Source organism: Macrobrachium nipponense, chromosome 10 (genome assembly GCF_015104395.2).
Source record: "Macrobrachium nipponense isolate FS-2020 chromosome 10, ASM1510439v2, whole genome shotgun sequence".
Classification (NCBI taxonomy): Eukaryota; Metazoa; Arthropoda; class Malacostraca; order Decapoda; family Palaemonidae; genus Macrobrachium; species Macrobrachium nipponense.
Window position 1 is genome coordinate 55,913,674 of NC_087204.1, and position 27,929 is coordinate 55,941,602.

General features: G+C 38.2%; 1 protein-coding gene across 1 annotated transcript in view; it reads left to right on the plus strand.

The window, feature by feature from the left end:
- Positions 1-27,929, plus strand: part of LOC135223630 (son of sevenless homolog 2-like) — a 547,573-nt gene that overhangs the window by 54,034 nt on the left and 465,610 nt on the right. The window contains 3 exon segments of the mRNA XM_064262244.1: positions 7,857-7,937; positions 8,219-8,374; positions 26,057-26,251. Of these exon segments, the coding sequence (XP_064118314.1) occupies positions 7,857-7,937; positions 8,219-8,374; positions 26,057-26,251 (432 nt within the window).

The following is a 27,929-nucleotide window of genomic DNA, read 5'->3' on the forward strand; positions in this document are numbered from 1 at the left end:
CTTCCGAAAATGGTTCTTTCGATTTCCACCAAGAAAGCATTATCATGTATTAATTCTTGGTTAACCGAGAAGAGAGTTAGGCAAAGCAGTTTTCTGTTCTCCACCGTCCTGATGTCTAAGAGGAGGTATGGTTATTACATAAGTGGAGAGATGCCTCCCTTGGGAGTGAATGCCTCCTCCAAAGGAGATTTTTCAGTGCTTATTGACCCAGCTCATAGATCTGCCTCTGATTCAGCTAAGGTGTGGTTCTCATCCATAGAGTTGGATCACTTTATAAAGAATATTTTCAAAGGTTAGGAAATATTTCTTTTCTCAAGATTGCTCTGTGCGAGCACTAACCAAGAAAATAGAGAATTGTTCTCCACTGCAAGACAAATTTGCAGCAGACTGGCTTGGGTTGGGGGTGCATTCATGTATAGATAAAGCAATTCGACATGGAGCTCAAGAGTTAGCAGCACTTTTTCGACTGGTATTCTGAAAAAAACAGAGCTGTAATGCTCATTTAAGGCGAAGGGAGTCACACCGTCTCAAAGATTTTCTCTCCTTGTCACTGATTTGGATAGTAGCAGTCTGTTTCTGCACACTACCTTGGAGAGAGTAGGTACAGAGCTGCAAAAGAAAGCAACTCACAATCTTGCATAGTCGACAAAGCAGACTAAGGAGACTAATCAGGCATATTCAGTTTCTTTTGCAGCAAGAAATTCTTCACCTCTTCAACCACTGCCCTTTTGAGGTGGTAAAGGAAGGACCCACCCTCCATCAAGAACAAACCTACGTTCAATTAGATCTACTGGCAAAAAATCCACTTCTTGAATGTCATCTGCCAAGAGAGGATCCAGCTATCTCTACACCTGTAGGTGTGAGACTCCTGCACTTTTAGGAAAGATCAGTAGAACCATGGGTGAAGACAGTACCCAGAGAAGGTTATTCGATCCCCTTCAAGGAAAAACCCCCTGTAACGTCTTGTCCAATCAACATGAAGGCGTATTCAGGAAACTCAGAGAAGTTTTCAGCTCTGTCAAGGACGTTTCAAACCTTCTGAAGAAACAAGCAATAGAAGTGGTAGAGGACACTGCATCGGAGGGATTCTACAACAGCCTCTTCATTGTTTCCAAGACATCGGAAGGTTGGAGGTCATTCCAGGACTTAAGTGCTTTGAACTTTTATGTCCAAATTACAAAGTTCAAAATGCAGACAAATAAGTCAGTCCAGTGTGCTCTTTGTCAGGGAGATTGGACAGTAACCACTGATATGAAAGATGCTTAATTTCACCCCTATTTACCCAGAGTCCAGAAAATACCTGATGTAAATGTTCCAGGACCAGGTCTTTCAATTTCGGGCACTGTACTTCAATCTGAGCACAGTACGTCACATGAGTTCTCACTCCTCTTTCAAAATGGCTTCATCTGATGGGCGCCAAGGTATGCTTTTACCTAGATGACTGACTTGTTCAGTCTCCATCCAAGAAGTGTATGGGGGACTTAATGATAACTCTTCGATTGGCACAAGATTTAGGTCTAGTAATAATTCAAGAAAAGTCACAGTTAGTCCCCAACTCAATGCTTAGTCTATTTGGGGAATGAAATAGACTCAAGAATTTTGTGGGTTTTTTCATAAGACAAGAGAATTCAACATTTCATCAATCATCAGTTTTGCTCAGCCAATGACTGGGTGAGCCTCTTGGGAACCCTCTCCTCCACCAGATGTTTGTTCCATTGGGAAGGCTTCGTGTGAGGCTGTTACAGTACTTCCTAAAAGCATAAAAGCAAATTGGAACAGGAAAGACACTCCCAGACTTGTTTATCTTCCCCATCACGCTGGAGATAAATCAAAACCTTCTATGGTGGTTAGGAGGAGGAAGGTTTCTAGTGGGCCAATCGCTCCTTCAACTAAACATGAGCCAAGCATTGTTTTCCAACGCATGTGATCTGGGTTGGGGAAGGATTCTGGGAGATTTGGAAGTCGTAGGGACTTGATCTCAAAAGGAGAGGGATCTTCACATAAACGTCAAAAAGCTGAAGGCAATTTATTGAGCCCTCCAACACATTGCTTCGGTGCATGCAACTCAGTGGGCCCAGAAGAACCAGACTCAAATTCTCACTCATTTTGTTCAGGGCAACTTGAACGTTAAAGCAGACGAGTTGAGCTGTCACCAACAGGTTCTACCCAGGGAATGGTCACTGAATCCACAGGTGTGCACTGACCTCTGGAAACAGTGGGGAAGACCATTGATAGACCTGTTTGCAACTCCAAGAAATCATCGACTGCCCCTGTACTGCTCTCCTGCCCTGAACCTGGAAGCCTGGGAAACAGATGCAGTGCTCCAGGATTGATTAAATCTGGAAGTTTATGCCTTTCCCCATTTCAATCTAATCAGGGATGTCATAAACAAATTTCAATCGCATCACAACATGTTCGATCCTGATCGCTCCCTTCTGGCTTCAGAAGGAATGGTTCCCTGACCTCATAGAACTTCTGTCGGACTTCCTAAGGCTCCTTCCACAACAGAAAAATCTGCTCTGAAAACCCCACTTCAACAGGTTTAATCAGGGGTTATCCACTCAGGAGGCTTTTCAGAGCGAAAGGTTTTTCAAGAGAAGTTGCGAGAGCTATTGCTCAGTGCAGACACGACTCTTTTTACCAGTGTCTGCCAAGGGAAATTTTGCAGTTGGTGCAGAAGACATGGCATCTCATCTTCTGAAACATCTATATCCCAACTTACAGAATTTTTGTTGTTTTTTATGATGTCTGTGGGACTTTCTACATTCACTATCAAGAGCTACAGAGCCATGCTGAATACTGTATGCAAACATAGAGGATTAGACTTAGCCTCAAATCAAGACATATCAGATTTAGTTAAGTCTTTTGAACACTATAAAATAAAGTTTCTTTTCCCCCTTGTCACCTGGAACTTGCATGTGGTTTTATAATGGCTTTCAGGCCCACCATTCAAGCCTTTAATCTCTGCCTCTTTCAGAGATTTAATGAGGAGCATTCTTTTTCTCTTCACATTGGCTACAGCAAAAAGGGTCAGTGAGATTCAAGTCTTTGACAAACAAGTGGGTTTTACTCAGGAAAATGCAGTATGTTCCTTTCTCCAAGCATTCTTAGCAAAGAATGAAAACCCATCCAACCCTTGGCCTCGGTCCTTCACCTTCAAGGACCTTATGAGACATAACTTGGGCAGAACAAAAAAGATGAGAAGAGATTTTCATAACTTGTGGCTTTCAGTCAAGAATACAAAGAGGCCTTTGTTGAAGAACTCCATCTCTTTAGTCTTGAGAGACTCTATCGTAGAAGCTCACTTGAAGATTCAGGAGGAAACTTTTCCTTCGCTGATGCTGTTTTTCACAGCTGGCATGGTACTAGGAAATGAGGGGTAGAAGTGATTCTTCTATTTTCTGTCTCCCTCGCCTTGTATAAGGTCGTCAAGTTTATGGGACCCCTGGGGGTACTTGGTACTTGGAGTACCCACCAGTCATTTCTTTTTAATCAGTTGGGTATTGGTTTTTAACTTGGTGTTCAGGTAATAGTTTTTGGCTAGTTATGGTTGTGTTAAACCTAGGGCAAGGACATTGGTCTTTACTTTGGCAGTCATCGGAGTACTCCTTGACCGCAGAGTTCTCACTGAAGTAGGGACAACCCTTGACACTACAGTCATGTCCCTACAGGTTGAGATGAGCAACGACTAGAGGCAGTATCTTCCTGCTCTAGCTCTCACCAGGTAAGGTTACAACAAACATTCCCATTGTGCTAGCTTTGGCTATTTCAATTCAATTTCATTCACAGATGTTTTGGAGTAGTACATGACATGACCTTGAGTCCCACTTCCTATTAATGTGGGATTCAGCTATGTAGTTACTTGGTAAGTTACTTATGTAAAACCAAGTACAGAAGCGCACCGAGATAACGGACCTTGGTATATCGTACTTCTGGATATATCAGTTCAAATTGAAAATAATTTGATGGTTTTTGCCTCCGGATCTAGCACCGAATATGTAATATTCACTATTAGTATCATATTAAAAACTTAACAAATGTGCATCTTTTCCATGGCTCTTAAAAATTTGTGTTTAACTTTACTGTATTCAATAATATTGTATGTATTCTCATATTATTTGTATTATAAAATTCAAACATAGTGATCAATGTTTTGGTTTGGAAATCAGCTGAGGGTGATTATGAGGTAAGTTTATTTTGCTGTATTTAACACTGTACAGAGCAATTTTCTTGCTTCTAGTTAGTGTAAATGAATCTCTAGATATTTTATTTATATAAAGCAAGGGTATATTTCATTATACAGTGTTTTTGTCCAAACGTGACTTTAAATAGGTCTCTCGAACTAAATAATTTTTGTTTTTTTAGATGGTGCTGGTTTTTTTTTTTTTTTTTTTTTTTTTTTTTCGTTTTTTCTTTTTTTTTATCAAGAGATTGATTTGATATTTTCTCTTGATTTCATCATATGAACTTTATTATGTAGTTATCTTTTATTGGTGTGAAAAACAACAGTTAAATGTGTTCTTTTATGACCGGTAGTTTTGATAAAAATACTTCTCCAGTTTTATTGATGGTCGAGTTTGATGGCATATCGAAGCTTACAAGAGTTTAATCCATGTTGCCAATGCACAATAATTTATAGTTACTATGCAACTTGAACATTTTCTTTTCTCGCTTCAGCTACAACCTGCAGTTTAAATTAGGATGCGGTGATACCTGCTTTTAAAGACGATACTGATCCCGATACCTGTTATTTAGGAGAATATATATTGTTACTAAAATCATTTTTGTTCTCAGATTATTATATATTAAAGGTTCAAAAGTTGAAAGGTCATATAATAGGGTTTGTAAACAATTTCAAAGGCACAAATTTCATTGAGAAAGAACATCAATTATATAACTATTTAGTATTTAATCCCTTTATTACTGGATACAGTCTGGCTTATATTATGGCTACCATTAGAAGACTTTTAACAGTTTAGGTATGTTTAGTAGAACCTGGATACAAGCAGGCCTACGTGGGTACTTTTGATTCAGTGAAGCGAATAGCGGTGTGTTAGGAGAAAGGTTCACAGAGCCCTCTCTCTCTCTCTCTCTCCCCCGATCCAACCAGGAAGATATTTTCTGAACTCTAGATTCATGTTACTCAAGTTGGTTGGAGGGTATGTCGTGGAAACACAGAGGTAGCAAAAATACTTATACAGGCGGCCCTCGGGTAGCGGCAGGGGTTCCGTTCCTGGCCGCCGACACTTAGCGATTTTAAAGCCTACGGCCGCCGCACACCTTTCAAAATTCTAGACCAGTTAACAGCGCCCTAGAACAGTCAAACGACACATTAATCCCGCGATAGCGCAATAAGTAAAATTTATTTATGCAGTACTATAGATCTTTAGAATTTACTGTACAGTACATTATAGTACTAATATGAATACTGTAAAGTGAAAAAAGCCTAGCTATAATCCTTTGGGTGTTTAGAGTATGTAAAGATATAATAAGATTTTATACAGTGTACAGGTAGCTGTAGTGTTCAGGTTACGATAATTCGTCTTACGATAATCCGATTTTATGAGAGACCAAATTACAATAGCCTAACTTTATCCCATCTTCTAGTTACATAAGTTCAAAAACAGCAAAAGTGAATGATGAAAGTATGGTTTTAACGTTATACTCGTTGCATAAACATGTACAGCCTTGAACAACGAAACGTGAAATGACTTTTTTTGTTTCTAAGTTCAACCGAATTCGATAACATCCGTTTGGCATGTGTTTCAATCATCCTACTATAGTACACTATTACCGTAGTTGTTATAAATGACATTATGTATAATAGAACTGAGATATCTTAATATAATAACTTTATCCGCTATAGATCAAAGATCAATCGGGAAATACTGTTAAATTTAAACCTAGTTATAACTGAAGCTGAGAAAACTGTTCAAGCTGCTAATGACTATTATCGTGCATCGGCAACAAGGATAAAACTCCAGTAAACGTATGCCATCAAACACAACCGTAGGTAAAATTGAGATAAAATAATATTAATCAAAGAACACATTTTACTGTTGGTTTCAAGCCGATATAAGATGAATAACGTAAAGTTCGTATTACGATGATATAAAGGAAAATTGCGAACAGAATCAAGTAATTTATTTATGCAGTAAACATGCTGCCAACATAATCTGTTAACGAAAAAAAAAAAAGTTAACAATCACAATGAGACATTCAATTCATATTTCCTCCTAAAAACACGTCATATAAGGAAAAATAACCTTGTCTCATATAAGTCAAGTATCTAGATATTAGTTTATGCCAACTAGAAGCAAGAAAATTCGCTCAGAATTGCGTTAAATATGGCGAAACAAACTCAGTGTTCGCCATCAGCTGATTTGAAACCAAAACATTGGCCGCTCCGCGGAATACTAGCTTAGATTTGCCGTAGTATTTTATAATACAATAATATGAGAATACATACAATATTATTGGATACAGTGAAGTAATGTATAACTTTCTAAAGGATTTATGGAAAAGATGCATAATTAATAAAATAACACCACGCATTTTTCGGAACAGTAGCGGACAAGAACGAACATGAAAAAGCATCCTCTGACAACGTGGAGGGTAGTTACAAAAGCTGCCTGAATTTGTATCATATTTATGTACAAAAATAAAAATATCCTATACGTAATATATTTTCAAACAATCTAAACATAAGAGCATGAACATTTATAAAATCGTCACATCGATCGCTAAATTTGCACTCTTTTTAACTATAATTTCAAAAGAGTAGCAGACATATGTGATAACGTGAAGGGCAGTTGCAAAAGCTGCCTTTGTATCATATTTCTGTGGAGAATTAAAAATACCCTATACATAATACATTTGCATACACATTTTAAACATTAAAGCATGAAGATTTATAAAATTGACACATCGATCGCTAAATTTGTACTTTTTTAACTATATTTTCGGAAGAGCAGCAGACGGCGGCTTACAAGAATGAGCATGAAAACACATCATATTTGATAACATGAAGTGCAGTTTCAAAAGCTGCCTTTGCATCAGAAAAATATTTCAGCCAAATGCTTTTATTTTTCAAATACTTTTATTTTTTAAGATTGTGTATACTGTAATAAGCAGGTTAAAGTATATGTCATGACAGAATTGCTTATCATAGGTATAGAAAGGGTTTGAATCACTGCATATGAAATGTTTCTGGTTATGCAGATTGTGAAGAATAGTTTTTCCCTTTTTTTTTTTTTTACTATCGAGTTTATAACAATGTCTTGGGCCATATATATAATATATATAATATATATATATATATATAGATATATATATATATATAGTATATAAATAAAATATATATATATATCTAATATAGATATATATATATATATATATATATATATATATATATGTATATATATATATATATGTGTATATGTATATATATATATATATATATATATATATAATATAATATATATATATATATATATATATAATATATATATATATAATATATATATAATATATATAATATGTATATATATATATACACACACAGACACACACACAGACACACAGACACACACACATATATATATATATATATGTATATATATATATATATATATATATATATATATATATATATATATATATATATATACTATATATATAGATATATATATATATATATATATATATATATATATAGTATATATATATATATATATATATATATATATATATATATACACAAAATATATTATATATATATTTTTTTTCAAATCCCAAGATTCTCAAAAATTCATTGATATTTTATGCATAAATTAATTTTTTTTTCTTTTTTACAGTTAGCGGGGAACTATGTTAAAAACATCAGACTTATTGAAGTCACCCAACAAGACATTAGAGTTGCCATGTGTGCAGACAAGGTAAGCAGATAAAGGTAGTACTATCTGAATTATTGCTTAAATATTGATATTTGTGGAACTATTTTTTGTCAATTATTTAAAGCAAAGAACTGCTATTTTGACAGTATTACAGTTTTTTTTCACTTTTGCTTCTTGTAATTCTAGTTATTGTTGGGATATTGTTTGTATTTGACTATTAAAAATAGAAATTGTTCTGCAGAAGGATTGATCTTACATATGGAAACTTATTAAATTTGCTTTGTTTCAGTAACTTTCATGGTTTTTTGTTATTATTTCTCTAGGTGCTTATGGACATGTTCCAGCAAGATGAAGATAACGAAATGAGTGGAGTAGTAGAGGAACCCAATCTTGACACATCACTTACTTACGACGAACTTGTCAAGGATTTGATACAAGAAAAGAAAACGTATATTAGAGAACTCAACATGATTATAAAAGTATGTCTTAAGGTTACTTCTAATCATAAGATTGAGGAGGTGAAACTTGACACTGATGCAAAGTTGAAAGAGGCTGGGTATTATTTATGATTGCCTCTGGAATATGTTCCAAGATAACTTGATTACTATGCCCTTTAGCAGAAAAAAATAGACTTAAGAATGGATGTTGACAACTACCAGCTATGAAATTCATTCTTTTCTATGATGAAGATGTAAATTTAATTTGGTTTTCATTGGTTGTAGGCATGTCTCAAATTTCATGACTTCTATCAATGTTGATACATGCTGATCTTGTTTAGTTGTTTTATTTTGCTATCATTGTAAAATATTTTTTAATTACTCCTACAAGACTACCACTTTTGTCTTTTATAAAGATGCCTTCATTTATAGCAGGTCTGGTTGTTTAGGCTTGGTAACAAGGTAGTGAACTAGTAGTAGATAAGTGAGTGTGGGACTTATCAGTAAGCAGTATCATATTTTCTTTGCCTTAGCTGTATTGCTGATGTACTGGATCATGCTGTCATCATGGCTGTTGTTTTGGAAGTGAATTTCATGAGTGTTTCCTTGTTTGAGTGGTTAATAATTTTGGCTTCTTTTGAATTAATTCTTTATCTAGCTGACTGACCCAGCTCTGCTTGGGATAACTCTGAATGACAACTGATAAACTTGCTCTCTCTCTCTCTCTCTCTCTCTCTCTCTCTCTCTCTCTCTCTCTCTCTCTCTCTCTCTCTCTCTCTCTCTCTCTCTCTCTCTTTTTCCATCTTTCTCCTACCTAACACCCCCTCGACACACTCTCTCTCTCTTCCTCTCCCTCTTGCTCCTTTCTCTCACCCTCTCCCCCTTCAACCATCTCTCTTTCCCTCTATTTTTTTCTTACTTATACCAACTCTCTCTCTCTCTCTCTCTCTCTCTCTCTCTCTCTCTCTCTCTCTCTCTCTCTCTCTCTCTCTCTGTCTTTTTTACTCTTCTTCTGAACACTATCTACTCTCTCTCACTTTCTCTCCCTCTCATTCTCTCTCTGTCAACCCTCTTCTCAAACTCCACCCTCTTTGATGTCATTGATGTTATGTTACCCCTATTCATAAAGTAACTAAGTCTATAGACATAACCAGCCCTGTTTCACGGGCAGAACCAGCTCCGTTTTAGGGAATCCCTTTTCACCCCCACCCCTTCGGAGGGGAGGGGCGGGTGAGGTAGGATGAAACTGCACTACAAACCATCTTAGGGGTCCCCACTATAACCCTGCCAAGTTTCATGCCCATCAGACTAGCCGTTTGGCCATGATTGAATGACAGCTGGATGGGCAGACAGACCTAATGCCTATTATAATAAAATGATGATGATTCCTGATATTATTGCCTTCTATGCTGCAGGATGTGCTGGAAATTACTGATAACTCCTCTCAGGCTTTTACAGTCCACTTTTCGTGATGAAAAAGGTGACAGGAGGCTGTAGACCATTCATGGGTCTTTGAAATTAGTATTTGCAATTGTGATTTGAAGGTCATGATAATCTGGGAGAAGTTTAGTTTCCTAACCAAATAGCAGACAGACCACTGGGGCATGTTGGTTGACATGATAGGAGAAAGAGTTCATCCACAGACACTTAGATCAATGCGCTTGTGAGAGGTATCATTGCAGTTTCTATCCCAGCGGGAATAATTGGCTATGGCAGATTGTTATTAGTTGCCTATTGTCAATGGCAAAAATTGTGCCCTACCAGCATAACCACTGCCTTCAATCCTCCAACATTTACCATTCCATTAAACAGGGAAGTGAGGGAGGATGTTTCTTGGTGGTTAGATGACTGGAGCATCTTTGTAGGAGTTCTGCTGTACTCCTTCCAACTGGAGATTCAGGACAGGATGCACCTGAGTACAGTAAGTCCTCGGGTTACGCCGGTCTCGACTTACGATGTTTTGTGGTTACGAACGCGCCCCCATAAAAATATAAAAAATAATATTTTGCGTCGTTCCGTCTTACGCGGTTTAGCGTCGTAAGCAACGTAAACAAACGCGAACTAGTTCCGGGCGCACGGCGGAAGAATACGCTTTGTGGGGGAGAGGACGGCGTCGCTTCGCTACGCTCATTCCTCGCCCATACGCCATTTTGGTTGTTTACACTGCCTCTCTCTCCCTCGTGTTGTATCGTTTTTGTAACTTTTTGCTCTTTGTTATGGCTCCCAAGCGCAAGGCGGACTCTTCTGATGGTAGTGCATCGAAGAAAAGAAAGGCCATCACCATGGAAATTAAAGTGGACATTATAAAGCGATCTGAGAAGGGAGAAACGCCAACAAACATTGGCCGCTCGCTTGGCCTTAGCCGTTCGACCGTTGCTACCATTATCAAAGATAAAGAGCGCATCGTTGAACATGTGAAAGGATCTGCTCCTATGAAAGCGACAGTGATAACTAAGCAGCGTAGTGGTCTAATAATTGAAATGGAAAGGTTATTGGTGCAACTTCTGGAGGTTCTTTTTCTCTACACTAACCTCCCCCAGTCTCTCCAGCACCGCAGCTTCCTCTCCAGTGTGCAAGCCAATCAAATTAATAAAGGTAAGGAATTGTTCTCTCGTTGTTATTGATAGGTATTTACATTAAATCATGTGGTATTTTTCAATGTTCCGACTTACGCTGAAAATCGTGTTACGACGCATCTTAAGAATGGATCAACGTCGTAACTCGAGGACCCCCTGTAGTTTGTTTGTGTCAAATGCACATCAGCATTCTTGTGACAGAGATTATGCTTCTGGTACTGCAGACATTCCTGGATCAGTTGATGGATACTTTCCTGTTGGTGATTGACAGCAAAACTATGGTGTCTTGTCAGCAAGCAAGGGTAGTCTCCTCCCCTTTTCCAGGTTGGTGAGGTTGGTATGAGTGAATAGTTCACCACACTGATGAGTTATGAGGATACATCCTAGGCTGTTGGAATACATTGTGTGGATGAGAGAATGAGTGAGTTGGCTGGTCTCCTTCTTTCTCTTGTACCTTTCCTTCTTCCTTCTGGCGGGTTAAGGAATAGACATGTCATTCGCTGGACTGGTCTGATACAGCTGAGTAAGGTAGTCATACTGATAGTGAGATCACATAATATAAAAATATCATACCCTCTATTCGGTAGCATATGCTTCACTTCTTGGCAAGGAGGGGTTGGGAGTAATACAAACACTGGTGTATTGGTTTGCTATTGGACAGTCAAAGTTTCTCTTTGGTTCCCTATACATACAATGGTTCTCCCATATATTAATGTACGTCACTCAGGGTATGAGTGGTTAGATATCAATTTATCTAGCTTCTCAATGGGCTTCAGTCCCTCTCCAGAAATCATTTCTTCTGGAAGCAGGACTGGTGGGTAGGCCCCCAGCCAGTCTAGGATGTCTTGTACCTCCCTCCAAGTATGAGTATCCTGTTGTTAAGACCGAAGGTTTGTTTGCGTCTGAACAAATGACAAATTTTCTAAGACAATTTGTATTTTTCATAGCTACAAACCTGAGGTCTTAACATTATACTGCCCGCCTCCAGCCGCCCCTCTGTTTGTTAAGACATCCTGAGTTGGGAAAGACTGGCGCATTGGTGTAGGTGCTTCACCTGAGCTACGCATGCGTTGCCAGATATCACAAGATTCCTTGCTTTCATCTGCTTTTTAACCGGATCCAGCTAGGTGCTAGAAATCATCCTATTGTTAAGACCTCAGGTTTGTAGCTATGAAAAATACAAATTGTCTAAGAAAATTTGTCATATTTCAGACGCGAACAAACATACATTTATGTTAATTTTCAATACATCTGAATATATGAAATGATATTTCATATACACTGGTACCTAGTTTGTCAAACGTTTCTTATGTCAAACTTTCTGTTTTTTGAACAAAATTTTCTAGAAAATTTTGTATCATTTGTTGAACAAATGCTCCTACTTCGAAGTGACTGATTATCTAGTTTATACTTGTATTGGATGACCTACTGGGTCTTACAAACTAAACTTTATTAAATTTATTTTTTCATATACAATATATAGTTAATGATAACAATATTTGACAAAATAAATAAAAGTATAAAGCATTTAATATAAAATTTAGCTTTCCGTATAACATTTAGCATAAAAGATGTATAAAATAGTATGTAACTGCGGTGACGTCACGCTCAGCTGACTTGCGACTGAACGAGGGAGCGTTGATATGTTGAGGAGAGAAGGAGAAGAGAGAGTTAAAATATAACTGTATGTATGTAAAAGCAATAACAAATCACATAAAAAGGGAATTTCCCAATAAAGTTAACATAATTAAATATGAAAACAATCAAATGCAATACAGAAAAAAAGGAAAAGAGGAGAGGGAGAGAGCGTTTATATTTTTTAGGAATAATGAATGAATGATTTAAATTATCGTCCGTCGTGGTATTGTTGAGGAGAGAAGAGACAGTAAAATCTTTACTATAATATGTACATAAACACAATACTAATTCACATAAAAATTAAATGTTATTTCACAATAAATTTAACATAATGATAAAACATGAAAATAAATGCAATACAGTAAAAAAGATAAAAAATAAAAGAGCTTTCTCGAGTCAGTGTTCAGTGCGCTGAGAGAGAGAGAGAGAGAGAGAGAGAGAGATAGAGAGAGAAGAAAAGAACGGCTCTGCTTCCCATTGACTTATCAGCTGATCTGGGATGATCATTCGTCCATTTCTTTCACTTACACTCGATCTGCCCAAATCACTTTTATTTTTGTTACGGTAATATACCAATCTAGTGACAATTGCTTTTTACGATTTATTTTACTACTGTAAAAGTATCTCAGCTCTGTAATAAACAAACTGGCACCTTTCAGCTTCTGTATGCCTTCCATTGTTTGTTTAAGCGGCTTCTTTGTGAGTTATTTTATCTCTTTCCTATTCTTGCAATCTTGGCTTATTACTTAGTATTTGTTTGCAAATTCCTCATGTTTGTTTTAAAAGTCTGCCGTTTGCCAACAATAAGTTGAAGTATTGTGGCATAATTAATCTCTTTCGTGCAATTAACATTCAAGTGTAAACACGCTGATTACTCTCTCTCTCTCTCTCTCTCTCTCTCTCCTCTCTCTCTCTCAGACACACACTCGGACACTCACACACACACTATCAATTCTTGTGATTACCCTTGTACCTGGTATGTGAATAAAATTGATTTTATCAACAACCACTACATACTGCAACCAATTCGGTTTGCTCACAGGGTTCCTGTCTTTCCTCCCTCCATTCCCCAGCCAGCCAACACTATTTTTACCAAACAGTTTGTAAATCGTACTCAGAAAAAATAAAATTGAGAAAATTTTACTTCATATAACATACTGTTTTATTACTTTACACTCTTAATTTAACTTTTGAACACATTAATAATAGAAAAAATGTTAAAAGGGGGACTTTTTGGGTTGGCTGGAATGAATTATCCTGATTCCCCTTATTTCTTATGGGGATATTTGTTTCATATTTCAAACAAATCGTACTTCAAATAGCCTTCTGGAATGGATTAAGTTCGAAGTACGATGTACTACTGCATTTTATTAGAGAAGAAAAGCACAGTAATTTACCATATTAGAGTGAACATTTTTTGTTGTATTATACAAAAATGTACATGTACATTTACATGATTTTAAGGAAGTAAAAATGCTATTTATACATTTTTAGCATGCCTTCATTTCCTAGATACTAGAATTTCAGATAAAGTAGTTAATAATTGATTACTGATTGCTTATTTTCTTACAGTAATAAATAAGTAACCAAGATCACCAGAAACACCGGCATCTAGCCTCTAGTCTGTCCGAGCATCATTTTGCTTTATTTAAATGCAAAGACTGAATATAGGAAATGCTAATGTTATTCATACATTTTTAGCATTCCTTCTTGCTTAGGTAACAGATTTTTGTATATGGTGATAATCGATTACAGATCGATTATTTGCATAAGGTAATAAGTAACTTGAGATTTTCACAGACAGCATCTGGCCTCTTGTCTGTCTAGGAGCAAGATCCGTAGTGGCATAAGGCCAGCTTAATAAAAACACCAACTGTCCAAGTATCCACTCCTGGGTGCCCATTCTGGCGGCACCTAGTTTTCAGGCTCCAGTGGACTGCCGAACGACTAGTTTTCAGGCACCAGGGACTGCCGAGTGCCCAGTGTGTCGGGTGCCAGTGACTGCCGAGCGCCCTGTGTTTGGGTTGACAATGCCATCCAAACGCCCAGTGTTTCGGGTGCTATGCCTCCCTAACGCCCAGTGTTAGCCTCTCGCCTACCGACTCTCGCCTTACACTTCCCACAGCTGCCGCCTGTTCTCTCCTACTAACCCTCCTATCTTAGTAATTTGCTCCTGCACCTGGCTCTATCGCTTCCTTCCCATGCCTTTGCCAGGATTTTATTTCCATTATCATGAATTTATCAATGTGACAATGAAGTGTTGTGCAGTGGAGGAGGTGGCTACTTGTCCCTCGATTCCCCTAGACAAAGGTCACTGTCCCGCTCCTCCGCACCGGGGATAAGACATACCGGAGGTCCAAGGAAGGTCGGGGGTTGCATACAGGTAATCATTCCTTCAGTCAAATCTGTTGTCGGACCCAGGTATCGACAGACAGCCGCTGGAAAGGCGTCTTTCTGGATTTATGTTAGAGGAGGTGACTATCTGGCCCCCCGGATCTCCTAGACTTAAAGTCACTGTCCTGCTCTTCTGCACCGGGGAGAAGACATACTGGTAATCGAAGGGAGTTTGAGGGGGTTGCCACCATTAGTTGCCCCCTCGGTCAAACCTGTGGGTATTTCAAGGTGTCGCCCGACAGCCACTGAAAAGACATCTTGTCCGTTGAAGAGGAAGTGGATCAGAGCGCTGATACTGCTTCGGCATTTTGGATGGACACCAGGTTTGGGCGCTTGGATCTCTTTAGTATCTGGCATTTTTTTTGTTGAGCACAAATCTCCGCCCAGGCACTCTGCACTATCTGAGGAGTTACACTCCCATGCTCCAGCTCGCCTGGAGCTGTACACGCCTTCCTTGGCATGAACTGTTGGTGGTTTGGCGCTAGCTGTTGGATGCCCGATGACACAGTCTCCTCACAGATGCATGGCGAGACATGGCAAGTTCTCGCCATCTTTTGGCACATTCAACTCCACTCAACTCTCACGTTCCTGCGATCTAACCAGTTGTAGGAAGGGAAGACCGTTGGTCTGTGAGAGCCCATGCTCTCCCTTCTGGAGGTGTTTTTCGTTGAGGCAAATAAGTTTTCCTAAGTACGTACTTTGCTATCAACACTGCAAGTTGATGATCATGCACATTATCACCCCCTCCTGTTAGTTACAAGAAGAGCAGGCTAGAATGGTCAATCCTTCTTCTTCTTCTTTTTTTTTTTGAGGTGATAGAAGTTCACTCTCGACATGGTTAGGAAGTCACGTAAAGCCATTGGTCCCGTTACTGAATAACCACTGCTTACATGCAATGTAAAAACACTATACAAACAAACAAAAAATGCACCATGATGGATGAGGATTAATAGGAGCTTTACGAAGTGTACTCCCCAGAGTTCGGATTCGAGATCCTATTTCCTGGTTCTGTCTTAGGATATCACTGGACAAAAGGCTATTTGAAGTACGATTTGTTCGAAATATGTAACAAATATCCCCATAAGAAATAAGGGGAATCAGGATAATTCGTTCCAGCCAACCAAAAAAGTCCCCCTTTTAACATTTTTTCTATTATTAATGTGTTCAAAAGTTAAATTAAGAGTGTAAAGTAATAAAACAATATGTTATATGAAGTAAAATTTTCTCAATTTTATTTTTTCTGAGTACGATTTACAAACTGTTTGGTAAAAATGGCGCTGGCTGGCTGGGGAATGGAGGGAGGAAAGACAGGAACCCTTTGAGCAAACCGAATTGGTTGCAGTATGTGATGGTTGATAATAAAATCAATTTTATTCACATACCAGGTACAAGATTAATCACAAGAATTGATTGTGTGTGTGTGTGTGTCCGATTGTGTGTCTGAGAGAAAGAGAGAGAGAGAGTAATCAGCGTGTTTACACTTGAATGTTAATTGCACGAAAGAGATTAATTATGCCATAATACTTCAACTTATTGTTGGCAAACGGCAGACTTTTAAAACAAACATGAGGAATTTGCAAACAAATACTAAGTAATAAGCCAAGATTGCAAGAATAGGAAAGAGGTAAAATAACTTTCACAAGGAAGCCGCTTAAACAAACAATGGAAGGCATACAGAAGCTGAAAGGTGCCAGTTTGTTTATTACAGAGCTGAGATACTTTTACAGTAGTAAAATAAATCGTAAAAAGCAATTGTCACTAGATTGGTATATTACCGTAACAAAAATAAAAGTGATTTGGGCAGATCGAGTGTAAGTGAAAGAAATGGACGAATGATCATCCCAGATCAGCTGATAAGTCAATGGGAAGCAGAGCCGTTCTTCTCTCTCTCTCTCTCTCTCTCTCTCTCTCTCTCTCTCTCTCTCTCTCTCTCTCTCTCTCTCTCTCTCAGCGCACCGAACACTGACTCGAGAAAGCTCTTTTATTTTTTATATTTTTTACTGTATTGCATTTATTTTCATGTTTTATCATTGTTAAATTTATTGTGAAATAACATTTAATTTTTTATGTGAATTAGTATTGTGTTTATGTACATATTATAGTAAAGATTTTACTGTCTCTTCTCTCCTCAACAATACCACGATGGACGATAATTTAAATCATTCATTCATTATTCCTAAAAAATATAAACGCTCTCTCCCTCTCCTCTTTTCCTCTTTTTCTGTATTGCATTTGATTGTTTTCATATTTAATTATGTTAAATTTATTGGGAAATTCCCTTTTATTTGTGAATTGTTATTGCTTTTACATACATACAGTTATATTTTAACTCTCTCTTCTCCTTCTCTCCTCAACATATCAACGCTCCCTCGTTCAGTCTCAAGTCAGCTGAGCGTGACTTCACCACAGTTACGTACTATTTTATACATCTTTTATGCTAAATGTTATACTTCACAGCTGCGGCCTACTCGGAGACATGCTTCCATTTTCACTTCGAGGTACAAGAGTACTTTACAACTATGCTTTCAGATTTGAAGATTTTTAATGCACATTGTTATTGAGAGAAATTACAAGCGTTAGGAGATATAACAGTCACATAATGGAAAAAACACAAGTCTTTTCTCTGTATCCTTCCGCCTAGGCGTCAACAAGCTTAGGTGACTGGCTTTGACGCCAGTGCGTTCTCCTACCAATCCTGGAAGAATAGGGACTTCGTAGCTGATCCTCGAGCCAAGAGGAGAAGTTTCTTCTCCATCTTTGAGCCAGGATTGTTACATCCCTATTATATGAAAGCACAAGAAGTAGTTGTAATTGTCAAACAAGTGAATGATGGAAGTTTAGTGTAGTGTGGCTGTGAAGAGTTGGAGAAGGCTAGAATCAAGGACTTCGTGACTGATCCTCGTGCCAAGAGGAGAAGAATAATTTCTTCTTCATCTTTGAGCCAGGACTGTCACATCCTTGTAAAGTAGAAATGCCACCGCAGGTTGGGTCTCTTGATCTTGGCCACAAGAGTAACATCAACAACCTCATGCTTCCATCAAGAGTGATGACGTCATAGCCAAAACCGCTTGCAAATGGCGGTAGTCATGACGTCACAGCCTACTGCTGCCAACCTCTCATTGTCTTCGGTGGAATCATTATGTTACGCTTTCATTTTGGGAGCACACACTTATGGAGAAATATGAGTTTTCTCGTAGGATAAGCGGCTGTGCCGTTGTATGCTCCAGTTATGTTTGGAATAAGAAAGCTTAAGCAGTACTTAAGCTCAGTCAACTTTAGACAGTTGCCGTTTAGGTTGTCAGCAGTCCAGTGGTAGACTAGGCTGTGATAACCATGTTGGCTGTAGAGCTATAACGGCCGTAGAGCTGTAATGGCTGTAGATCCATGACGCCGCGATGACGTCACAGCGTACTGCTTCTCTATCTACTTAGCTGCCTCCAGAACCAAATACGCTTTCTAACTCATTGGTACACACTGTAATGAAGAAATTACAAGATCTAGAGGTGAAAATTGCTAAGAAAGACTTAAAGAAAAGGCGTGATTCGTCGTCTTCTTCCTCTAGCTGATGTCATCGCTAAGTTCAATGACGTCGCTGCGTGTACCAGTCAAGTGTTGGAGGATACAGGATTTTGTGACTGATCCTTAGGACAAGAGGAGAAGATTAAATTCTTCTTCATCTTCGAGCCAGGACTGTCACATCCCAATCAGCAAGAAAGTCAAGAAGTCAGTGGCTGGTAAGCTCAAAGCAAGCGGGCGAAGCTGTTTACAAGAGTCCGAACGAGCAAAAGTGTCAACGGTTGCTGGGCTAGCAGCCGACTCGGAGTTGCCAGTGAAGACTAAGAGAGACTACAATGCCGTTGGTGAACTTGATACATACGCCGATGCTTTTACAAACTTTTTCCATGGACTCAAGATGTCAGAGTAATGCAATATGATAAAATTGCTCTCATATTTGTATATAGCATTGCAAATAGATACATTCTCAGATCCTACTGACCATTCAAGATCAAGCCATCAGTGGCCATTAAAGATCAAAGATGCCACGGCCATATGGTTGGCTGGCCATGACGCACCCGGACGTTTGTCAGAGGATAGTAGTGAGGTAACGTCTCCTTGGGCTGAACACAGTACGTTAGAACTGGAGGAAAGAGAAAACCAAGAGTTTCTGGCTTCATATGCAGTGGTGATTGAGTTGATTTGTCAATTCAATAACCTTTCGGGGAGCATGGAGACACCTGCCAGTATGCTTCCTGGGGATTGACATGGTGTTTGGATTGAAAAAGGATACTAAGGTGTATGAATTACCTTGTTCAAGTCATGTAGAGTCCGTTTTACAACATGTAAATGCACGGATTGCTGGAAGGCTATGGATTCCTCTTAGTAATTGTATACAGCCTTAATGGTGGGAATTGGCATACTTTGGGTTGACCCCAGGAAACTTCAAACCTTTACAGGTTAGAAGAATTCCCATGTTTTATATACTTGTTGGTATAATCTGGTTTATTCCTATAAGAATGTTGACCAAACGCTTCGACTCTTACACAAGTAGTTAAAGTTAATCGGAAGCTTGGTTCCTTTGAAGTAAAGTACTGTAGAACCATTCTTCTCAATGAAACCGCATGAAACTTAAGTCGAAAGGAGGAGGTGAACTTCTTTCTTTCGCCACTTACGGTAGCCAAGCCTAAATAGGGCACTTGTAGCCTAAGATGCTATAGCCAGGCTAATTGAGTCATACCTTTTAGCCTAACAAGTGGTTAAATTCGTAGCCTGTTCCAGCCAGTCCGAGTCTACTGCTACTATCTTAGTTAATCTGAGTAGTAGTTCTTAGCTTAGACTGTCCGAACTAACTGGTTTGGGTATGCATGTGCTGGCTTGGACTAACTAATGATTGCAGTTTAGTTTTCAAACCTGCGTTTACTATCTTAGATTAGTCTGAGTGGTACAATTCTAAGTTAGATTAGCCTAACTCATAGGTTAGATGGTTCCGATATACATGTCGTACATGTCAACTTAGCCTAACAGTGGGTTGATGACTTAGCATGGTCTGGCTGCTTGAACATGCCTTTACTATCTTAGCTTGGACAAATTAGTAAGGTTATAAGTATAGCCGAGCATAGACTAGTGCCTAGGCTACCCATTCGAAACACTTTTACCACCTCAGCCTAGAAGGTTGTGGTTGTAGCCTAGCATGTATAGCCCAAAATTTCTTGAATGACTTTACCCTAGCCTAAGTCATTTAGTTTCTAGATTAAGCTAGTCTATGCTAGCCTAGCCTAGTTAAGAGTACATTTCTGATGGACTTAACCCCTTCGCCACAGGCCTGCTGCATTGCTGCAAATGCTTGCATACCGCATGAGACCCCCTGTCGACCGCGAGTATCAATCATTACTTGCTCCCACTAAATTTTATGTTATTCATATTTTCCTTTATATTCTTATGTGAAAACATTGTGTATATGGATATCAATGGATATTTTTTACCCCATTGTCAAAAACTTACAAAAAAACAGAAACAGCGTATGCATCAATGAATGTTTACGGCACTGGTAATAATAATAATAATAATAATAATAATAATAATAATAATAATAATAATAACGGTAATAATAGTAAAGTAATAATAATAATAATAACAGTAATAATAGTAATAATAATAATAATAAAAGCATTAGCATCTTGTGACCAAGACGTATATACATATGGGGCAGTTTATTCACCCCCATTATTATCAGCAAGCTATAAAAAACATAAATCTCATCATGAGTAACAGGCCTCCATACAAGTCCTTTCACCTTACGCTTTCCTGTTGAATAAAAGTACTACTCTGCCCGAGCATTCATCCATTCACACAATTTGTTAATTACATCACCACAAAAAAGGAAAAAAATTGCATCACGTAAGCAGGTGAAATCTGGTGTGTAAGCAGAAATCCCATTGTCACCCTCCGTGAATCAGGAGGGGCTGGGTCTGGGCGCAAGTCACAAGATGGATCAGTTATGAACTGCCAACCTTCATCGACAAGAGGTTCAATGTCTTCCAAACACTCATTGTCACTATCAACCTCTAAGAAATTATCACTATAATCATCATCTGATAGATTTGGCTGGTACTCAGACCCTGACTCTGAAACACTATCATCTGACATGATACTAAAAAAAAAAAAAAACATAAAATAACTGCAATCAAAAGGGAAAAAGGTTTAGAATTCAAATCTACATGGTTTACAAACAAAATTGTGATCATCCTTCTCAGATAATAGCCTGAGGCGCACTGGCATGTGTTGGCCACTGGCCAGTAGTACCCCTCCTAAAATCCCATATGAAAATGACGTCACGACGTCCATCAGACGCTCATTGGTTAGAATGAATTGTGGGTGGAGCTTCAGCACCTCTCTCTTACACAGTACTGTGTCTGGAAACCATCCAAGCTGAAGAAAACGCTTTGCTTTTTGAGGAGGGATGAAAGACGTACACACGTACGTCGCGGTCTTTTATTACTGTACCGTAAAAGACGTACATGTGTACGTCCCAGTGCTGAAGGGGTTAACCTACCCTAAGTGATGGAGGAGTTAGCCTAGCCTAATTGGAAGAGTTAACATAGCCTAACCTAACCAAGCCAGGGTCAACCTGGCCTTGCCAACTTATAATAAGTTAGTCAATTCTTAATTGACTATACCTTCTTAGACTAGTCCAAGTGATTGTTGGCTAGATTAACCTAGAATCTGCAAATGGGTCTCTTCCATCCTGGTCTAGTTTCTGTATTGAAGTCATGAACCTAACATAGAGGGTTCGAGCTTCAGTTGGCTGAAGCAAGGCATTAGAACCTCATCATATCTGGAAGGGGAAGGTGGGGAGTTTCCCAGTGGTTTCTGGCAATATAGGATTTCCCTTTGGAAGGTAGCATATTGAACATATATATTGAAACAGATCACCGCATAAGGTGTTTCGTGGTTGGGAAGTAACATTACTTCTGGAAAAAATGAGCCATGTCCTGTTAACAGATTAATTCCTTGGACAGGACGATAATTAGGACGTGTCTGAATAGAATATATTACCATAGGATATTCTCCTGGGGTTTTCATATGATATCGTCCATATAATTGGAAAAGTTAAGTGTATCTTAGTTTTTACAAAAACACTGAGCTGATTAATAGCTCTCCTAGGGCTGGCCTGAAGGATTGGATATTTTTTACATGGCTAGGAACCAATTGGTCACTTAACAACGGGACCTGCAGCTTATTGTGGGATCCGAACCGCACTATATCGATAAATTAATTTCTATCACCAGAAGGATTCCATTTGCGATACTGGGAACAACCTGGAGGTTATGCAAACTCTAGGTTCTACCTGTTCCTCCATGTCCCGAACGGAAGAATGGGTTCCAGTAATTAAGGAGGACCCAAGATGAGTGACTGATAAAGTTTATCGTAGCACAATCATCGCTACCAGGTTCGTGTGGGAAGAGGCACCACCGATAGGTAGAATTAATATCTCAAGGTCTGGAGGTTGCCCAGTATCCCTTTTCGAACTAATAGTTTTAAGGATTTGGGTGTAGAGTGTCAACTCGGATGTAACACGACACCAAAAGCCTTTAGCTCACATAATACTGAATGACTCTTTGGCTGTGACTGCCTGTATAGGGGAGTTTTCTGTCCATTAAAGGCATTCAGTCAGTAGACAATGGTCTGGTGGAGAGGTTGTCAGAACAGAGGGAAGTCTCTCTGTAATTACATGTATGGTGATATACATTAGACTGGTGATTAGGCATGTGAATATCACTTCACACTGAGTAATCTTCAGATGAACCAGGAACAGTGAACTGGCTGGGGCATATAAGAACTCCGATCTGATAAGTGAAAACATACTCTGTATCAGACGTGACTTGATGGATTACCACCTGGCACATATATCAGTCACGTTACAGGAAACTGACCGTGGATGGTGGTCTTCCTCTGACCTTGGTAGAGTGGGAGTACTCAATAACCAGGTTTTTGACGTAGACTGAAAAGTGGTTAGGAACATCAGTTCCAATTTGCCCCAGAATCCGAGATAATGAGTCAATGCAGCACAGGTCATGATGACAGATACATTTCTTAGTCCTGCTCACTACAGTGTGAGTATGTGTGAGAGACCTTCACGAGGGCCGGCTTTGACTTGTCAAAGTACTTTGTGGTTATAGAAAGAACTACGTCACCTAGAACATAAAGGTGGTAGACGTAAAGGAACAGGCCAAACAGAGGCGATCGGTCAAGCCTACTCCTTGTCAAGTTGTACCAACGAGGTTATACAGAAGAGACGGTCATCAGAGGAATACGTGACAGTTGGTCTGTGACTGTATCGAAGTTCAAAATTGAGCACTGTTAAGAAGGTGTCTGTCTGTTCATTGAAATTTGAGAGTAGGTTCATTGTTATGAAAAACCATTTTCAATTTCCTGTATATAAATAAGGTTGCCCAGAGGTCCTTGGACACAATTTCCTTGGGTCCTTTGGTGGCTGCTAAACAAATGGTTTAACTCATCCAGTACCCCTGGCGGGTCAGTTGGTGTCCTGTCTCAGATGATGGTATGAATGTGAAATGGAGGAGTTATCTGGCCTCTTTCCTTTTGAAATTTCTGTCTCCTTCTTTACTTCGGGCAGTAAGAAGAGAGTACCATCATAAGCTGGAACAGACAAGGTACAGGTGAGTGAAGTAGCCATACTGTTAGGGTTAGTATCAGTAAGATACCTAGCAGTAGCAGGACATTCCTCTAGCAAGGGGGAGAGGAATGATGATAAACCTACATGAGTGGATGAATTGGTTTGTTAAAAGAACAGATCTTCTTATCTTCCTCGGACGCAATGAACTATGACATTGTGTAGAACCCAGAAGTCTTGACTGTGATATTCATACGTATATGTCTTAGATTCTGAAATACTGGTCAGTTGTTTCGTAGAATTCTGGTATTCTGAAAACTGATCAAAGGTGGCAAACTCCCAGTTGGTTAATAGTACTTACCTCCCACCAAGATTAAGTCTATCCTAATGTTAAGACCGAAGGTTTGTTTCGTATATGAACAAATGACAAATTTTTAACCAATTTATATTTTTCATAACTTACAAACCTGAGGTCTTAACATACAAAGGCCCACCTCTAACCACCCCTCTATCAACTAACCTGGGTTGAAAGAATAACTAACGGGGTTACGAGTTAAAGAGGGTTATGTGGGTTGCTCCACATGTCTCGTGACCAAGCAAAGATGCCAATAGTCCCTTGCGTACACAATTATTTTAAACTTTACCGGTTTCCAGATGGCGCTGAGTATTTACCCTAATGTTAAGACCTCAGGTTTGTAAGTTATGAAAAATACAAATTGGTTAAAAACTTGTAATTTTATGATGCTGCAAGCTCCGATCAGCGCTGATAAACTGCTTACCAGCGCCAAAATCTGGTTAACAACATCAGCATCCAAGTGTCATAAAACCAAAACATAAATAACCGATGCCGCCGATAAGTTGGGACTGCTTGTATCCTATTTTTGGTCTCTCCTGATGATTTATGAAATGGAAGATTCTTGCTCCCCATATGTCTAAGACTGGGGCCATTTCTAAATTGTACCTATCCATTTATGTGGCACAGTCCATAGAGGATTCATTGGTAAAATGCACCGTAGGATAGTCCTTTCTTTTTAGCATGCTGGTCCTATCTGACTAAGGTCAGTGACCCTTGCCATTGCATGTTTATTTTTACCAAGGTCATCTGCCAAATGTCCCGAGTTGAAGCTGAAAGAATCAGAGCACTCAATAACTTGGCCCTATCCATCATCATGTTGCCAGTGATTTCTGGTGCTGCTTCTAAGTAAAGATGGAAGAAACCTCTGTGTTGAGTCTAATCAGGAAGGCAACTGAGGACCAATGATCCGTGCTTTATGCAAGTATTCTGAAACTTGATATGCACAGTCATTAAAAATAAAAAAGAAGTGAGACAGAATGAAGAACTGGAGCCAACAATTACAGTACTGTGGATTAGGTAAGGATGCAACAGGATAAAAAGTTCCATTAGAAATCTCATTATTCAAAGCAAAGAGAAACCTAATAGAGAATTAATTAATGAATGAAATTTGTGATAAAAAAAGACTGAAAACTGAAAAATTGAGATATCACAGTAAGAGGAGTGACATGACATCACCATCTGGAAGGTAAAGGAGTTGAAATAGCAAAACTCAGACACCAGTTACAGTGGTCCCCCGTATTCGCGGGGGATGCCTACCAGACCCCCTGTGAATAGTTAGAACCCACGAATAGTTGAACCCCTATAAAAATGCTTAGAACCTCCTTTTTTGTTAGTTAAAACTAAGAAAAACCCATAAAAAATTTTTATGATGAAATTGAAGAAAAAAAAACAGGAGTTTGTGGATATTTCTCATAGAAAAATACCGCAAACAGGTGAATTTTCCATGAATAATGTGGGGAAACGTTCCAGAGAGAAATCCACAAATGTGTGAGTCCGCGAATCCGGAGAACGCGAATATGGGGGTAAAAGAAATGACTGGCACTACAATAACGTGGGAAAACTTGTTTATTATTCTTAAGCATGACAGCACTTCCTACATAGGTAGATTAATGTATAATATAGAAGAGAAGGACTGGGACTTGTGTGATACCTTGGAGGGTTGGGCTTTCATGTTCTTTCAAGTTGGAATGAGTGCGTCATTCAAGAAAACAAAACTGAATTATGATTATGGGATAATTTTGAAACCAAATGTACTAAGAGGAGAATGTAAGGAGTACTAATAGCAAAACTGCTTAGCATTATTTTCAAATGGTTTTTAAACATTGTTATGTGGGATACTATATTGCTTATATAGCACATGTAATGTATTTTATAAAGGTGTTGGAATGAGATGTTTTTGCATTTTGTTTTATTTTAAAGATTTACCAAGGTTTTGTTTTATCTGTGCTTGTATTGAAGCACCACTGTTTGGAAAAGGGTTGAATTTTATTTGTACTATTTTGCTTGATGCTATCTTAGCAGTATGGTTGATTTTTTTTATTTTTTTGTAATTACTGTATTTAAACATTATTTTTAACAGTAAAATGTAAGTATATCTTGTTGCTAATTCTATTTTTACATTTTTGTAGGTTTTTCGTGACAAACTACAGCAAATACCATCACTACAGCACAGTAGTAGTAGAGAGTTAGAAAAAATATTTTCAAATATAACAGAAATCCACGAATTCTCCGTTAATCTGTTGGGTTCACTAGAAGACACATTAGAAGTGACTGATGGGAATAAGTCTCCAGACATTGGCAGCTGTTTTGAAGAATTAGCAGAGGTAATATAAAATCTATCTTTTCCATATGATTAATATAATTTCTTATGGTACTGACAACATTCAAGTGGTTTGTAAATAGAAACCTTTGTTTTACAAGATCCTTTGGCCTTTCAAGGGCTGTGACATACAAGGTTAGTTAATTGTCATCTCAGAATAAATAATTGTCTATTATCAGTTGGAAAGGGATGATTGGGGCTTTGCAGCTTCAGGTGGCTTTTTGGGGTCACCTGATTTGGCACACTTTAGGGGCTTGCTATTTGGGAGTGAGACAAAAAAATGTTACAAGTAGATATTTGGGTCTGTGGTGATTCATGAGAATTACAAGTGTCCAAATGGATAACTTCTCATTTGGATCTATATATACTATTTACTGAAATGATAAGTTTCAACAAGCATACCAGTTAAAGTTGTGACCCTATCCCATGGCCTGTGCCCTAAAGTAGGGCAAGTCATGAGGAATTAAGTGGCCACATGCCAGTACATTAGTCCTTCAAGATTAATAGAGCTAATGGTCCATTGGATAATGGCTAAATCTGGATGAGGACTTTTAAACGGAAAATGTTATGCAAAAGGGAATTATCTACCTTTTCCCCATATTTGTAACAAAATATACATCATAAATACGTACACTTTGAGAAAAAAGTGTAACCCCTTCTTTTTCTGCCTCTTGTAAGTGACAGTTTATCCACAGCCTACAATGCTTTTATGACCATTAATGTATTTTGATTCATGAGATACAAACTATGTATGTGTGAACTATTGACCTAGGCTAGGTGTTACACCACAGTAATCCATTTGCCTAAGTCAAATAGACTATTACAGCTGTATTTAAGATAAAGATAATAGTAGTGAAACTGATACTTTACTTACTGGATGCATTTGTACTGTTATTAACATGTTATATCATCATCGTAAGAAAGAAAATGAATGGTTACTTCAGGTAACCACAAAAAAACAGTCCACCGCCTTTTTAAATAAAAAAGAAATAAAAGGCACAAAAATAACAATAATAAGTCATGAAACAAATTATATACGGGGCACAGTTATTATATTCAACATTGTAGAAGGACTACCCTCAAAACAGTTGATTCTTGACTCCCTAAGTTAAGATACAATAATATGCATGATTTAGAAATCTATTCAATTCCAAGTAGGAAAGGTAAAAATAAACAAAATAATATTGCAAAAATAAAATTTATAGGCCAAGATCTCCCACTCAAAATCAAAATTCTTGGACAAAATAGAGAAGTGCGTCCATTTATACCAAAACCACTTCAGTGCACTCTATGTTCAAAGTATGGGCACACATACAAAAAATGCCATAATGAAGCACTATGCACAGTGTGTGCATCAGACACCCAAACTACTAATTGGAAATGTAAATCTCCAAAATTTATTAACTGTGGACAATCCCATCACGCAGAATCTAAGGAATGCTCCTTTTATCAATACAACACAGAGCTCCAAGTGTTGATGAATAGAACAGGAATGTCCGTCATAGAAGCTAGACTCAAGCTAAAAGTAAGAGGAGTCCGTAATCCATCTAAAAGCCACTCTTTCACAAATGTAACTAAAAATCTAAATATCGATCACAATAACAAACAACAAGTTAATAGAAAGGTACAAACTGATTCTCATATCAATAATGCTGAACCCCAAAACAAGCATGTTGATATAG